This window comes from Carcharhinus amblyrhynchos, chromosome X (genome assembly GCF_965287045.1).
Source record: "Carcharhinus amblyrhynchos chromosome X, sCarAmb.v2.hapA, whole genome shotgun sequence".
NCBI classification, from domain to species: Eukaryota; Metazoa; Chordata; class Chondrichthyes; order Carcharhiniformes; family Carcharhinidae; genus Carcharhinus; species Carcharhinus amblyrhynchos.
The window spans coordinates 3,168,666-3,184,287 of record NC_137359.1 but is presented as its reverse complement, the minus strand read 5'-3'; the positions used below and the strand labels follow the sequence as shown (position 1 = coordinate 3,184,287).

General features: G+C 45.1%; 1 protein-coding gene across 1 annotated transcript; it reads left to right on the top strand.

Annotated features, from left to right (window-relative positions):
* Window positions 1–6,127: 6,127 nt before the first annotated feature.
* LOC145361904 (putative G-protein coupled receptor 139) lies at window positions 6,128–15,258 on the top strand. The gene is made up of 2 exons (XM_080217892.1): window positions 6,128–6,302; window positions 14,357–15,258. Exons 1-2 carry the CDS (start codon window positions 6,128–6,130, stop codon window positions 15,256–15,258), a joined length of 1,077 nt encoding a protein of 358 aa, XP_080074018.1.
* Window positions 15,259–15,622: the final 364 nt, after the last annotated feature.

Genomic DNA, 15,622 nt, shown 5'->3' with positions numbered 1-15,622 from the left:
GAAATATATTGTGCTGAATCAGATTGTGACAGTGTTGCTGACTCGAGACAATACAGAGTGAATCATACACTCATGGATATGGGCAGACACCGAGAGATATATCGAGATATATAGATATATATCCAGTCGAATAAATGGGTTGTGAGGAATGAAAGTAACAAAGTCTGAGGTTTAATATGATTGCATAGTGAGGTTTGAGAATGAATAATTAATAAGAAAATAATAGAACATGATTACAGATTACCTTGTTCCCAAAAGTCACCTTCTCTTTCTATTACAAAGGTTAGCACCTTACATTCAACAGAATTTCCAAACTGCAGGAACAGTACCAGGCAACTCTTTTTGTGGTGTTAACGAAAGATCTGGAGTCAGACACAAGTGGCCATGGGCAGAGCAAGTTAATCTGGAAGTATTTATAACAGAGACAACGTTAATTGGGACGAATGTCAGATGCGCCTGTTTTGGATGTTTTTAACATTGAAATTTCACTCCCATGTGCGTGTGCAGCATGATATAATTATCGGGGGGCGGTGGTGGTTGGTGGGGAGGTGGGCTTCACTGAAAGATGCAGAACCTGCTGCAGCGGAATCTCTGAAGAACTGTTCTCCCTGCATATGCTTAAAAAGGAAAGTGCTCCTGGCCTGTTCTGAGTCTCCTTTGATTTGCTTGTAAGAAATCGGTGATAAAAGTATCAAAGACACAACGATAACAAGTGATGAATATATTCACACATCTTGTCAGAGGCTTTCACATCCAAAACCAGTTCTACACTCGGACTGTGCCCCAGACAGAACAATGCAGACTGAATAATCACACTGTTATGGTCTGACAGACACACAATAAATCTCATACTCACACATTGTACCAGATGCATAGCTGGAAAGAGTGAATCATGCACTCACAGAATTGATCAAAGACTGACTGATGAACGGTAAGAGTGACACTCGTATACTGTGCCAGAGATAGAGCAGGACTTTCACATACAAAATGCAAGTCCATATGAGGAGTGAATCATGCATTCGCACACATCCAGACAGTGACAGATACATAATACACCCCTCTACAAACATTGTGCATCAGAAACAGAACCATAGGGAACATCCTTCTTGCTTTGACCCTGTCTTGGCTGGTTAGAAGTTTATAGGTTTTTGTGTGAAATGCTGTTTTGATCAGAGCTGGAGTACTCTCTACAGTCTGGTCAGCGCACGGTAGGAAGGATGTGGTTGGAGAAGAAAACGTGCAGAGGTGATTCACCAGGGTGTTGCCCTGGGCTGGCCTAAAGAGATCACCCTCATTCTTCTGAACTCCAACCAACATACTGCTCAGTGACTCAGTCTCGCCTAATGTCAATGTCATCGATATCTCTGCACTCACTGTGTTCTGAAACAGGTATCAGAGGGCTGCCTCCTGGTTTGAGGATTATTGGATTGAGATGGAACCTGATACTGTAACTAAGAGGAGAGACTCATGAACGACAAAAACATCCCCAGGAAAATGAAGATGTTCTCTGCACTGACAGAGTCAAATTTGAGCAGACAGCTGGGCATGGCACCAAACCTTACCCCCACCATCACCCAGACTGTTTAAATATTCCACACCTTTTGTCAGATAAAAGGTGGTTGGATTGAAAGACGTTAACTAAAGCTGTTTGTTCAGCGACTGTGATTAATGTCAGTCTCCGTGGATCCGCTTCCTGTCACTGGAGGGTTTCCCTCGTCTATTAATAAGTGATTCCATTCAATATGTTATCCCACACAGTTACTGGGACGGTCAAATCCGTCACTAGTAGAATCAGCGACCGCAGACAGAGGGAGAAAAAGATCAGAATCTGCAAACAACGGACTGGAACTTTGCAGCAATGGATCAGAAACTGGGAACAACAGACAGGAATATTTCAATAATTGACAGGAGTTTTACTGAGGGTTTTTACTGGCTTTCTCCAGATCGGATATCATTAGTATCTCGTATCCAATGTATTCTCTGGGTTATTCAAGGGGTTTACTACCCAATCTTGACTATTGTTGGTGTCCCTGGTAAGTTTCTCTGTCCAGTTATTAATTCAATTCACCCTGTTTAATTTTATTACTGGTCTTACGCACTTGGCCTTAGTTATTGTTTCTTTAGAATATCTGTATTCAGTCACTAACCCTACTGATGAATGTTTCAGTGTATCTGATGTTCCATTTGCTCGTCTTTGCTCCTATTTGCTTCCCCAGTCAGTCTCTACATCAGCTATTGTATTTAAAAACCATCTTTCATTCCATTCCTCATCTTGTTATTAAATTATTGGAAGGATGGATTTTATTGTATTCAGTTCCACTCCCATTCCCTGTTCCCAGCCACAGACTCCAGGAGTTTGACTGGGGTGGGGGCATTCGAACGATACGGAGAGATTGGATAGGATTGGGTTCCTTTCTTCAGAGCAGAGAAGGCTGAAGGGAGACATTATTGAGGTGTGTATCAGATTACAAAGGGGATGGGCAGGGTGAACAGGAAACAGCAGGTGTGAGTCACAAAGGGTCATGGCTTTAGGCTGAGGGTCAGGAGATTAAGAGGGGATTTGAGAATTATTGTTTCCACTCAGACGGCAGTGTGAATCTGGAATGAACTACCTGTGCAGGTAGTGGGGGGACAGAAAACCTACAATCTTTAAAAATGTATTTAGATGATCACTTAAAATATCACAAAATTCCAGGACATTGGACATGTGCAGGAAACTATTGTTAGTGCAAAGGCGATGAGCCAATGGGTCTTTCCAGGCCAGCACCACTTTATGATGTTACTTCTCTACCTGAGGCTTGTCAGGAATGATTATTTTTGATTTATTTGAGTTGATCTATTATTGCCATATGTATTTGTACATCATGAAAAGTATTGGTTCTTGCACGCTGTACAGACAAAGAGATGATAAGGAGAGAGTGCAGAATGTCGTGGTACAGTCGTAGCTGGGGTGTAAAACAAGATCAACTTAATGTGAGGTAGGTCCATTCAAAAGGCAGGGAAGAATCTGTTCTCGGTTCGGTTCGATGTGTCCTCAGATTTTTATGTGTTTTCCCAATGGAAGAAGGTGAAATAGACCTTGTGAAGTTGCGTGGGGTCCTTAACTATGCTTATTGTTTTTTCCGAGGCTGTGGGAAGTGTGGACACTTTGAAGGGGTGGCAGCAAGGTTTGAGGTGATGGACTGGGCTTCATTCATGACCCTTTGTAGTTTCTTGCAGTCTTGGACAGAGTGGAAGCCATGCCAAGCTGTGGTACAAACACAAATAACGCTTTCTACGTGCATTAGTAAAAGTTGGTGAGAGTCTTTGTGGACAAACCAAATTTCCTTAGCCCCCTGAGAAAGCAGAGGCCTTGTTGGGCTTTCTTACTATAGTGTCATCGTGGAGGAACCAGGACAGTTTGTTGGTGATTTGGAAACGTTAATGTGTGAAACTCTTGTCCATTTCACCTCTAGTGATGTAGACAGGTACATGCCCTCCACTATGCAATTTCCCACAGAGTAAATGCTAACATTGGAACGATCGATTGGCCACAGTTCATAAAGAGACCATTCAGCTCGTCGAAGCTTCATCAAATTTCCTAAAGAGGATTTTACCCAGGCTCACCACCCACCCTATCACCATAAACCGTGCACTCACCACGGCAAACCCACCAAAACTACTTTAGATACCAAGCGGCAATTTAACATGACCAATCCACACAATCTGCAAACCTTTGGACTATGGGTGCAAAGCGGAGCACCCGGAGGACACTCACACAAACACGGGGAGAATGCACAAAATCCACACAGACAATGAACCGAGGCTGGGAATGAACCCAGCTCCCTGGCTCTGTGAGGTATCAGTGCTACCCACATAATACTACCTCACTTAATTTCTCACCGCGCCTGCATGCTCGTTTTTGTCATTCCTACTCTTGGAACCCAGACTGATCTGCCCCACTGTGTGGAGAAATTATATTTTGTTACTGTCTCTTATATTGTTTTTAAAATGTACCATTCTACTTATCTTTATGCAAGCACAACCCTTAATTCCTTCATGTAATTTATTCAATCTCTTGGAGGGTCCTGACTGTTTGAGATTCTTAAGGAGTTTGTGCTGATGCACTGCATTTAGCGTGTAACATATTACATTGCTGTATTAGCTTGAGGTGCGGAATCATATTGTGTTGTATTAGATTGTGATGCGGAATCAATTTTGTTTTATTAGATTAAGATGTGGAATCATATTGTGTTGTATTTGATAGAGATGTGGAATCATATTGTCTTGTAGCAGATCATGATGAGGAAATATATTGTGCTGAATCAGAGTGTGACAGTGTTGCTAACTCAATACAAAGTGAATCATACACTCATGGATATGGGCAGACACTGAGAGAAAAATAGTGAATAATCCAGTCAAATAAATGGGTTGTGAGGAATAAAAGTAACAAAGTCTGAGGTTTAATAAGATTGCATAGTGAGGGTTGAGAATGAATAATTAATAAGAAAATAATAGAACATGATTACAGATTACCTTATTCCAAAAGTCACCTTCTCTTTCGACGACAAAGGTTAGCACCTTACATTCAACAGAACTTCCAAACTGCAGGAACAGGACAAGGCAACTCTTGTTGTGGTGTTAACAAAAGATCTGGAGTCAGACAGAAGTGGTTGCGGGCAGAGCAAGTTAATCTGGAAGTATTTATAACAGAGACAACGTTAATTGAAATGAATGCAAGATGTGCCTGTTTTGGATGTTTTTAAGATGGGAATTTCACCCCCGTGTGCGTGTGCAGCATGATATAATTATCGGGGTGGGGTGGGGGCAGGGGGGAGGTGGGCTTCACTGAAAGATGCAGAGCCTGCTGCAGCGGAATCTCTGAAGAACTGTTCTCCCTGCATATGCTTAAAATGGAAAGTGCTCCTGGCCTGTTCTGAGTCTCCTTTGATTTGCTTGTAAGACATCGGTGACAAAAGTATCAAAGACACAGCGATAACAAGTGATGAATATATTCACACATCTTGTCAGAGGCTTTCACATCCAAAACCAGTTCTACACTCGGACTGTGCCCCAGACAGAACAATGCGGACTGAATAATCACAGTGTTATGGTCTGACAGACACACAATAAATCTCATACTCACACATTGTACCAGATGCAGAGCTGGTAAGAGTGAATCATGCACTCACAGAATTGATCAAAGACTGATTGATGAATGGTTAGAGTGACACTCATTTCCTGTACCGGAGATAGAGCAGGACTTTCACATACAATATGCAAGTCCATATGAGGAGTGAATCATGAATTCGCACACATCCAGACAATCACAGATACATAATGCAGCCCTCTACAAACATTGTGCATCAGAAACAGAACCATAGGGAACATCCTTCTTGCTTTGACCCTGTCTTGGCTTGTTGGAAGTTTATAGGTTTTTGTGTGAAACGCTGCTTTGATCAGAGCTGGAGTACTCTCTACAGTCTGGTCAGCGCACGGTAGGAAGGATGTGGTTGGAGTAGAAAGCGTGTAGAGGTGATTCACCAGGGTGTTGCCCTGGGCTGGCCTAAAGAGATCACCCTCATTCTTCTGAACTCCAACCAACATACTGCTCAGTGACTCAGTCTCACTTAATGTCAATGTCATCGATACCTCTGCACTCACTGTGTTCTGAAACAGATATCAGAGGGCTGCCTGCTGGTTTGAGGATTATTGGACTGAGATGGAACCTGATACTGTAACTAAGAGGAGAGACTCATGAACGACAAAAACATCCCCAGGAAAATGAAGATGTTCTCTGCACTGACAGAGTCAAATTTGAGCAGACAGCTGGGCATGGCACCAATCCTAACCCTCACCATCACCCAGACTGTTTAAATATTCCACACCTTTTGTCTGATAAAAGGTGGTTGGATTGAAAGACGTTAACTAAAGCTGTTTGTTCAGCGACTGTGATTAATGTCAGTCTCCGTGGATCCGTTTCCTGTCACTGGAGGGTTTCCCTCGTCTATTAATCAGTGATTCCATTCAATATGTTATCCCACACAGTCACTGGGAGCGTCAAATCCGTCACTAGTAGAATCAGCGACCGCAGACAGAGGGAGAAAAAGATCAGAATCTGCAAACAACGGACTGGAACTTTGCAGCAATGGATCAGAAACTGGGAACAATAGACAGGAATATTTCAATAATTGACAGGAGTATTACCGAGGGTTTTTACTGGCTTTCTCGAGATTGGATATCATTAGTAACTCGTATTAAATGTATTCTCTGGGTTATTCAAGGGGTTTACTACCCAATCTTGGCTATTGTTGGTGTCCCTGGTAAGTTTCTCTGTCCAGTTATTAATTCAATTCACCCTGTTTAATTTTATTACTGGTCTTACGCACTTGGCCTTAGTTATTGTTACTTTAGAATATCTGTATTCAGTCACTAACCCTACTGATGAATGTTTCAGTGTATCTGATGTTCCATTTGCTCGTCTTTGCTCCTATTTGCTTCCCCAGTCAGTCTCTACAGCAGCTATTGTATTTAAAATCCATCTTTCATTCCATTCCTCATCTTGTTATTAAATTATTGGAAGGATGGATTTTATTGTATTCAGTTCCACTCCCATTCCCTGTTCCCAGCCACAGGCTCCAGGAGTTTGCCTGGGGTGGGGCATTCGAACGATACAGAGAGATTGGATAGGATTGGGTTCCTTTCTTCAGAGCAGAGAAGGCTGAAGGGAGACATTATTGAGGTGTGTATCAGATTACAAAGGGGATGGGCAGGGTGAACAGGAAACAGCAGGTGTGAGTCACAAAGGGTCATGGCTTTAGGCTGAGGGTCAGGAGATTGAGAGGGGATTTGAGAATTATTGTTTCCACTCAGACGGCAGTGTGAATCTGGAATGAACTACCTGTGCAGGTAGTGGGGGGACAGAAAACCTACAATCTTTAAAAATTTATTTAGATGATCACTTAAAATATCACAAAATTCCAGGACATTGGACATGTGCAGGAAACTATTGTTAGTGCAAAGGCGATGAGCCAATGGGTCTTTCCAGGCCAGTACAACTTTATGATGTTATTTCTCTACCTGAGACTTGTCAGGAATCATTATTTATGATTTATTTGAGTTGATTTATTATTGCCGTATGTATTTGTACATCATGAAAAGTATTGGTTATTGCACGCTGTAGAGACAAAGAGATGAAAAGGAGATAGCGCAGAATGTCGTGGTACAGTCGTAGCTGGGGTGTAAAACAAGATGAACTGAATGTGAGTTACGTCCATTCAAAAGGCAGGGAAGAATCTGTTCTCGGTTCGGTTCGATGTGTCCTCAGATTTTTATGTGTTTTCCTAATGAAGAAGATGAAATAGACCTTGTGAAGTTGTGTGGGGTCCTTAACTACGCTTATTGTTTTTTCCGAGGCTGTGGGAAGTGTGGACACCTTGAAGGGGTGGCAGGAAGGTTTGAGGTGATGGACTGGGCTTCGTTCATGACCCTTTGTAGTTTCTTGCAGTCTTGGACAGAGTGGAAGCCATGCCAAGCTGTGGTACAAACACAAATAACGCTTTCTACGTGCATTAGTAAAAGTTGGTGAGAGTCATAGTGGACAAACCAAATTTCCTTAGCCCCCTGAGAAAGGAGAGGGCTTGTTGGTCTTTCTTACTATAGTGTCATCGTGGAGGAACCAGGACAGTTTGTTGGTGATTTGGAAACGTTAATGTGTGAACTTCTTGTCCATTTCACCTCTAGTGATGTAGACAGGTACATGCTCTCCACTATGCTTCCTGAAGTCGATGATTATCTCCTTCGATTTGTTGACACTGAGAGCGTGAGAGAGAGAGAGAGAGAAATTCTTGCCATTGCATCACTCCAACTGGAACTGACGGCCTCTGCCAAGCGGTTAGAACTGAGCTGTGTCAACTTGGCATCATCACAGACATCGTGGATTAATGACATGACCAATAATGACTTTGCAATGGACTTTTTACAGGCCAGTAGGTAGCTGGACAGAGTAAAACATATTCTTCACACAACACACATAATATGGCATTGTTGCAAAATACCTGCCAAACTGTGCCTAACTTTAATAATGACAGGAAAATAGATCAATTACGCAATGCTCATTGGCTAGCAGATAAAGACTTTATCTTAATTACAGAGATAGCAAACTTCAACATTTTAACCGGATTAAATATTTAACAGAGATCATTTAAGTATCATCGAACCCGACAGTGCAGAAAGAGGCCCTTACAGCTCATTGAGTCTGCACCGACCACAATCCCTCCCAGGACCGACCTCCATATCCCACCCACTAATCTACACATCTCAGGACATAAGAGGCAATTTTAGCATGGCCAATCAACCTAACCCACACAGCTTTGGACTGTGGGAAGAAACTGGAACACTCAGAGGAAACACGCGCAGACATTAGGGCAATGTGCAATCTCCACACAGACAGTGACCCGAGCCGGGAATCTAACCCAGATCCCTGGAGCTGTGAAGCAGCAGTGCTATCCACTGTGCTACCCTGCCGCCCCAGGAGAAAAGCTGCACCATGACTGTACAGAAGGATGTAAAGCAACTCAGCATGTACTGACAAAAAGACACCCAAAGCCACACACACAGGCAAACACACCAAGCCAATATGAGGATTGAACCCATGATCTTGGCGTTATTAGCACCGCACTCTGACCACATGAGCTAACCAGCCCAGCTACCTGAGAAGTTTTCAGTATTTTCAGAAACTGATTAGTATCTGAGAAACTTTGTACACATTTTCCTTTCCTGATAAAGTGTGTAAAAGTAAATCAAAAAATGGGTGGATTCTCGGAGGCTATTTCCCAGGGCTGAAATGGTCGCTGCAAGAGGACACAGGTTTAAGGTGCTGGGGAACAAGTACAGAGGAGATGTTCGGGGTAAGTTTTTCACTCAGAGGGTGGTGAGTGAATGGAGTCGGCTGCCGTCGGTGGTGGAGGAGGTGAACTCGCTGGGGTCTTTTAAAAGACATCTGGATGAGTATATGGTATCTAATGGGATTGGCGGTTATAGATAGGTCTATGGCTTGGTAGGTATGGATATGATGGGCACAACTTGCGGGCGGAAGGGTCTGTTTGTGCTGCAGTGTTCTATGTTCTATGTTAAAAACTTTCAAATCGTACAGGGAAGAAGATGCAGTCGATTCATTATTTCCACACAAGATGATCCACTCAGACATTCCTCCACACAGTTACCACACTTGTTATTTCCGATGTACATTCAATGTTAGACGTTCAGTCGAATGGCTACAACACTGCTTCCAGCCCCTCTGCGAGTTTTGAGTGAGAACTCTTGGACAGTGAACTTTCCCCACTGTGCCTCTGTGCGGCTGCCCCAAGCTTTAATGTATCCCTCACACACAGTCCTGGGTTAGAAAACCAGCATATTTCAGGCACCTTTCAGCGAGTTGATGACCCTCCGTCAGTTGTTGATGGTTTACTGGGTGCTGGATCCCAGGAATAACCCATCGAACAGAGAGATCTGCTCGGTGTCAACCTGAACATAAATAACTGCCAATCTTCTTGGTAAGGCAGGTTTGGGAAGGGACGGGGAGCATTCTGTTTCCCAGGATAGCCAGTGTGGAGGAGGTGAGACTCAGGAAGGATTGCACAGTCTTGCCTTGTCAAGACAGCCAGTTTTGGTGATGACAGGTTCTGTCAAATGGATTTTACTGTCTGCTCTGGAAAGTATCCTTTTCCAGCAGTTCCTTCACAATGTTATAGGCAGACACTTCCTGATGGACTTTTGGTCAAAGTGATTTTTCTGCATAACCGTTAGCGATGGGTGCAATGGCACAGTCCAACTGCTTGGAGTGTTCCACAGCTATATGACCAGACCTATAAGAACATAAGAACATAAGAAATAGGAGCAGGAGTAGGCCATCTAGCCCTTCGAGCCTGCCCCGCCATTCAATAAGATCATGGCTGATCTGTTGTGGCTCAGTTCCACTTTCCCGCCCTCTCCCCATAACCCTTAATCCCCTCTCTTATCAAAAACCCATCAACCCGCGTCTTAAATATATTTAGTGAGGCAGCCTCCACCACTTCAACGGCAGAGAATTCCAGTGATTCACCACCCTTTGAGTGAAGAAGTTCCTCCTCTACTCCGTTCTAAACCGCCCCCCCCCCCTTTATCTTGAGGCTGTGCCCCCTAGTTCTGCTGTCCTTTCTGAGCGGGAAGAGCCTCTCCACCTCTATCCTACCCATCCCATTCATCATCTTATACGTCTCAATGAGATCTCCCCTCATTCTTCTAAACTCTAACGAGTACAAGCCTAGTTTATTCAGCGTGTCCTCATAGCTCAACCCCCTCAACTCCAGCATCAGCCGAGTAAACCTCCTCTGCACTCCCTCCAAGGCCAAAATATCCTTGCGTAAGTGCGGCGACCAAAACTGCACACAGTACTCCAGCTGCGGCCTCACCAATGCCCTATACAGCTGCAGCAAGACCTCCCTACTTTTATATTCAATCACCCTCGCTATGAAGGCCAACATCCCATTAGCCTTCCTGACCGCCTGCTGCACCTGCAGGCTGGGTTCTTGCGACTCATGCACAAGGACCCCGAGGTCCCTCTGCAACGTCGCATGCTGCAGTTTTTCGCCCCGTAAGTAATAGTCCTTCCTACCATTATTGCTACCAAAGTGGACCACCTCGCACTTGCCAACATTAAATTCCGTTTGCCATTTCCTGGCCCATTCGCCCAGCCTACCTAGATTCTTCTGCAGACTCTCCACACCCTCCGCGCAATTCCGCCGTTTGTAAAACCTGGGCAGGTGGAATAGGTATATTTAACTAGGTGGGAGGATCTACTGAACCATCAGGAATTTACAAAAGGATTTGCCACGTGAAATGCGATGAACCTTTGCTGGTTCCAGGTGGTTAGCGCCCAGATAATGTTCTGGAGACCTGGGTTTGAGCCCTGCCAAATTTGAATTCAATAACAAAATAAAAACTGGAATTAAGAGTCTAGTCATGACCATGAAACCATTGTTGATTGGCAGAAAAAAAAGACATCCGGTTCACTAATGCCCTTTTGGGAAGGAAATCTGCCGTCCTTCTCTGGTCTAGCCTACATGTGACTCCAGACCACAGCAATTTGGTTGACTCTCACCGACCCTCTGAAGTGGCCCAGCAAGCCACTCAGCTGTAACAATCGCCGCAAAGTCCCAACAAAGAAATGAAACTGGACAGACCAACTGGCACCGATCGAAGCACCGGACAAGACAACGGCAAAACAAACAGCCCTGTCAAACCCTGACTGGGAAATCAATGCTGGAGGTCCTGATCGGGGAGGAATGACGTGGGTACTGAGAGGGGAATAATGTTGTGGCTCCTGATGGGAGAGCAATGCTACATTTCCTGATGTGGGAGTAATGTCGGGGGTTCTGATGGAGGAGTAATGTCCTGGGTTCTAATGGGGATTAGTGTCGGGGATCATAATGGGGGGGGCATGACAGCAGATCAGACGGGGGAGTAGTGCCTGTGACCTGATTGGGAGACTAATGTCAGGCTTCCTGATTGGGGGAGTAATTTCGGGAGTCCTGATGGGGGAGTAATGATGGGGATCCTCAAGGGGGAGTAATGTTGGGGATCCTGATGGGGGAGTAATGTTGGGGATCCCGATGGGGGAGTAATGTTGGGGATCCTGATGGGGGAGTAATGTTGGGGATCCTGATGGGGGAGTAATGTTGGGGATCCGGATACATGCGGGAGTAATGATGGGGATGCTCATTCGGGAGTGATGTCACGGGTCCTGATGGGGGATTAATGTGGGGCTCAGGGTGGGGGGAACATGATGGTAGTCAAGATGGGGGAGTAATAACTGTGGCCTGATGGGGGGGACTAATGACCGGATTCCTAATGGGGAAGTGATGTTGGGGTACTGATGGGAAAGTGATGTTGGGGGTACTGATGGGGAGTGATGTTGGGGTACTGATGGGGAGTGATGTTGGGGGTACTGATGGGGAGTGATGTTGGGGTACTAATGGGGAGTGATGTTGGGGGTACTGATGGGGAGTGATGTTGGGGTACTGATGGGGAGTGATGTTGGGGTACTGATGGGGAGTGATGTTGGGGGTACTGATGGGGAGTGATGTTGGGGTACTGATGGGGAGTGATGTTGGGGTACTGATGGGGAGTGATGTTGGGGGTACTGATGGGGAGTGATGTTGGGGGTACTGATGGGGAGTGATGTTGGGGTACTGATGGGGAGTGATGTTGGGGCACTGATGGGGAGTGATGTTGGGGGTACTGATGGGGAGTGATGTTGGGGTACTGATGGGGAGTGATGTTGGGGGTACTGATGGGGAGTGATGTTGGGGGTACTGATCGGGGAATTAAAGTTTGGAGTTCTTATTGGGGTGGCAATCTCGGAGCCCTGATGAGGGCACATGATAATGTGTGGGTCCTGATGGGGATCTAATGTCGGGGTTGCTCACGGGGGAGCGATGTCAGGGATCCTGTTCGAGGAGTACTTTCTCAGACCAGAAGGGGGAGTAATTTCTTGGATCTTGATGGAGGAGTAATCTCAGTGGTTCCTGAATGAGAAATGAAGACTTGGGCTGTGGTGGGGAGTAATGTCGGCATTCCTGATGGGGAGGCAATTACTGGGGTACTGATGGGGAGTAATATCAGGGATGCATATTGGTAACTGTCGGGACTCCTGATGTGAAAGGAAGGTCGTGAGTCCTGATGGGGGGAGTGACCTCGATGGTCCTGATGGGGAGGGTAATGATGGGGTCCTGGTGATCAGTCCTCATGGGAGTAACGTTGGGGTACCTGCTGGGGGAGTCATGTCGATGGTCCTAATGGGAAGAAATGTCGGTGGCCCTGAATGTCCATGCCTCCCATAATCCTGTAGACTTCTATCAGGTCGCCCCTCAAACTCCACCATTCTAGTGAGAACAAACCAAGTTTCTCCAATCTCTCCTCATAGCTAATGCCCTCCATACCAGGGCACCATCCTGGTAAATCTTTTCTGCACACTCTCCAAAACTTCCAATCCTACTGGTGGTGTGGTGACCAGAATTGAACACTCTACTCCAAGTGAGGCCGAACTAAGGATCTATAAAGCTACAACATGACTTGTCAATTATTAAACTCAATGCCTTGGTCATTGCAGGCAAATATGCCGTATGCCTTCTTGACTACTTTCTACAGTGACCTGTGTACCTGTACACCCAGATCCTTTTGCCTATCAATATCTTAAGGGTCCTACCATTTCCTGTATATTTCCTATCTGTATTAGACCTTCCAAAATGCTTTACCGAACATTTCTTTGGATTAAATGCCTTCTCTCCACCCACGTCTCCAACTGATCTATATCCAGCTGTATCCTCTGATGGTCCTCATCGCTATCCGCAAATCCACCAACCTTTGTGTTGTTTGCGAACTTACTAATTCATCCAGTTACATTTTCCTCCAAATCATTTATACGCATTACAAACAGCAAAGGTCCCAGCACTGATCCCTGAGGAACACCACTTGTCATAGCCCTCCATTCAGAATCGTACCTTCCACTGCGGCCTTCTGCCTTCTTTGACCGAGCCAGTTTTACATCACCTCTGATCCCAAGCGATTTCACCTTCTGCACCAATCTGCCATGAGTGTTCTTGTCAAAGGCCTTACTGAAGTCCATGTAGACAACATCCACTGCCCGACCCTCATCAACCATCTTCATCACTTCCTCGAAAAACTCGATCAAGTTGGTGAGACACGGCCTCCCCTTCACAAAACCATGTTGCCTCTCACTAATACTGTCCGTGGTAAGTGTGTGAGAGTGTCAGTGTGATAATGTGTGTGAACATGTTTGTGTGCGGCCGTATCTGTCTGTCCATATCTGTTTGTGAGTTATAGTATCAGTGTTAGTTTGTGTGTCCGTGTGAGGGTGTCTGAGTTTCTGTGAGCATGGCTGTGAACGTGTTTATGTGTCTCCGTGTCTCGATATAAGTTATAGTGTATGTGTGTGTGTGTGTGTATGTGTGTGTATGTGTGTGTGTGTGTGTGTGTGTGTGTGTGTGTGTGTGTTTCTGTGTGTGGGAGTGTGGGTGTGTGTGTGTGGGTGTGTGTTTCTGTGTGTGTGTGTATGTGTGTGTTTCTGTGTGTGTGTCTATGTATGAGTGTGTGGGTGTGTGTGTAGGTGTGTGTGGGTGTGTGTGTCTGTGTTCCTGTGTGTGTGTGTGTGTGTGTGTGTGTGTGTGGGTGTGTGGGTGTGTGGGTGTGTGCGTGTGTGTGTTTGTTTCTGTGCGTGTGAAAGTGTGTGTGGAAGGGGGTGTCCTTACCTCACTCAAACAAGTAATTGCTTCCCTGGCTAATGTATAATTTCATTCTAAATTTCTCTTGCTCACAGTGAACATAATCACAATTGTGACCCTGAGGACCAGAAACTGCGGTCTGTCCAAGTGTGTCACTCGTTACCTGGTGGCCATGTCAGTGGGGGATCTACTGGTCGTTATCCTCGACTTGTTAATGAGACACATCCCCATTGTCTTTGATGAACAATTTTATTACCTGAAGTCCATGCTCGTGTGTAATATCCACGCCGTCCTGCTTTATTCCGCAACTGACTGTTCTGTCTGGTTCACCGTCACTTTCACCTTTGATCGATTTGTGGCCATTTGCTGCCCCAAGCTGAAAAGTAAATATTGCAGCGAGAAATCGGCGGCTGTGGTTCTGGGAACAGTGACTGTCTTGAGCTGTTTAAAGAACATTTACTGGTATTTTATGTTGTTAGGTGAATATTTGCTGATGAACGACCCCTGGTTTTGTTATTACAAGTGTACAGTTTTGTTCTCTCCAGCTTGGTCAGCAATCCAGTTCCTCCACAACATCCTAAACCCGTGTGTCCCATTTGTCCTGATTTTGCTGCTCAATGTTCTCACCGTCAGACACATTTTACTGAGCAACAGAGCCCGCAGGAGACTCCGGGCTCACAACAGTTGGAAGAACTCCAGAGACCCAGAGATGGAGAGTCGAAGGAAATGCATAATTTTACTGTTTGTTATCTCAGCCAATTTCATTGTGTTATGGTCAATATTTATGTTATATTCAATATGGAGCAGGATGTATTATTTGGGGTATAAGTCAGTCTGGTTAGATTATTTTGTTATGAAATTGGGTTTCATGCTGCAGCTCCTGAGTTGTTGTACAAACACTGGGATTTATGCCGTGACACAGACTCAGTTCAGGCAGCAGTTGAAAAATGTGCTGAAATTTCCCCTTTCAGCAATTATTCAATTCATTAAACCCTGATGGGAAACCCTGTATACATGATGTCTCTCTCTCTCTTTCTTCTGATTGGGCACTCAAACCACTCAAATTTATAATCCACCCTCACATTGATTGGACACACGATACATGGCAAAGCTGATCTGCTCTCCAACTTGTGGCTACACTGGTCTATGATTATGGCTCTTGTATCAAACGTGACAGAAATTGACTGACTGACCGAGTGAGGCCAACCGACTCAGCAAATACAGCCTTCTAAATGGCTGAGTGAGGCTGACTGATGAGCGAGGGAGAGCGACTATTTGAATGGGTGAGTGTGACCGACTGACTAACCGGGTCTCACTGACTGAGGGAACGAGGCTGACTGACTGATCCAGCAACGCTGATC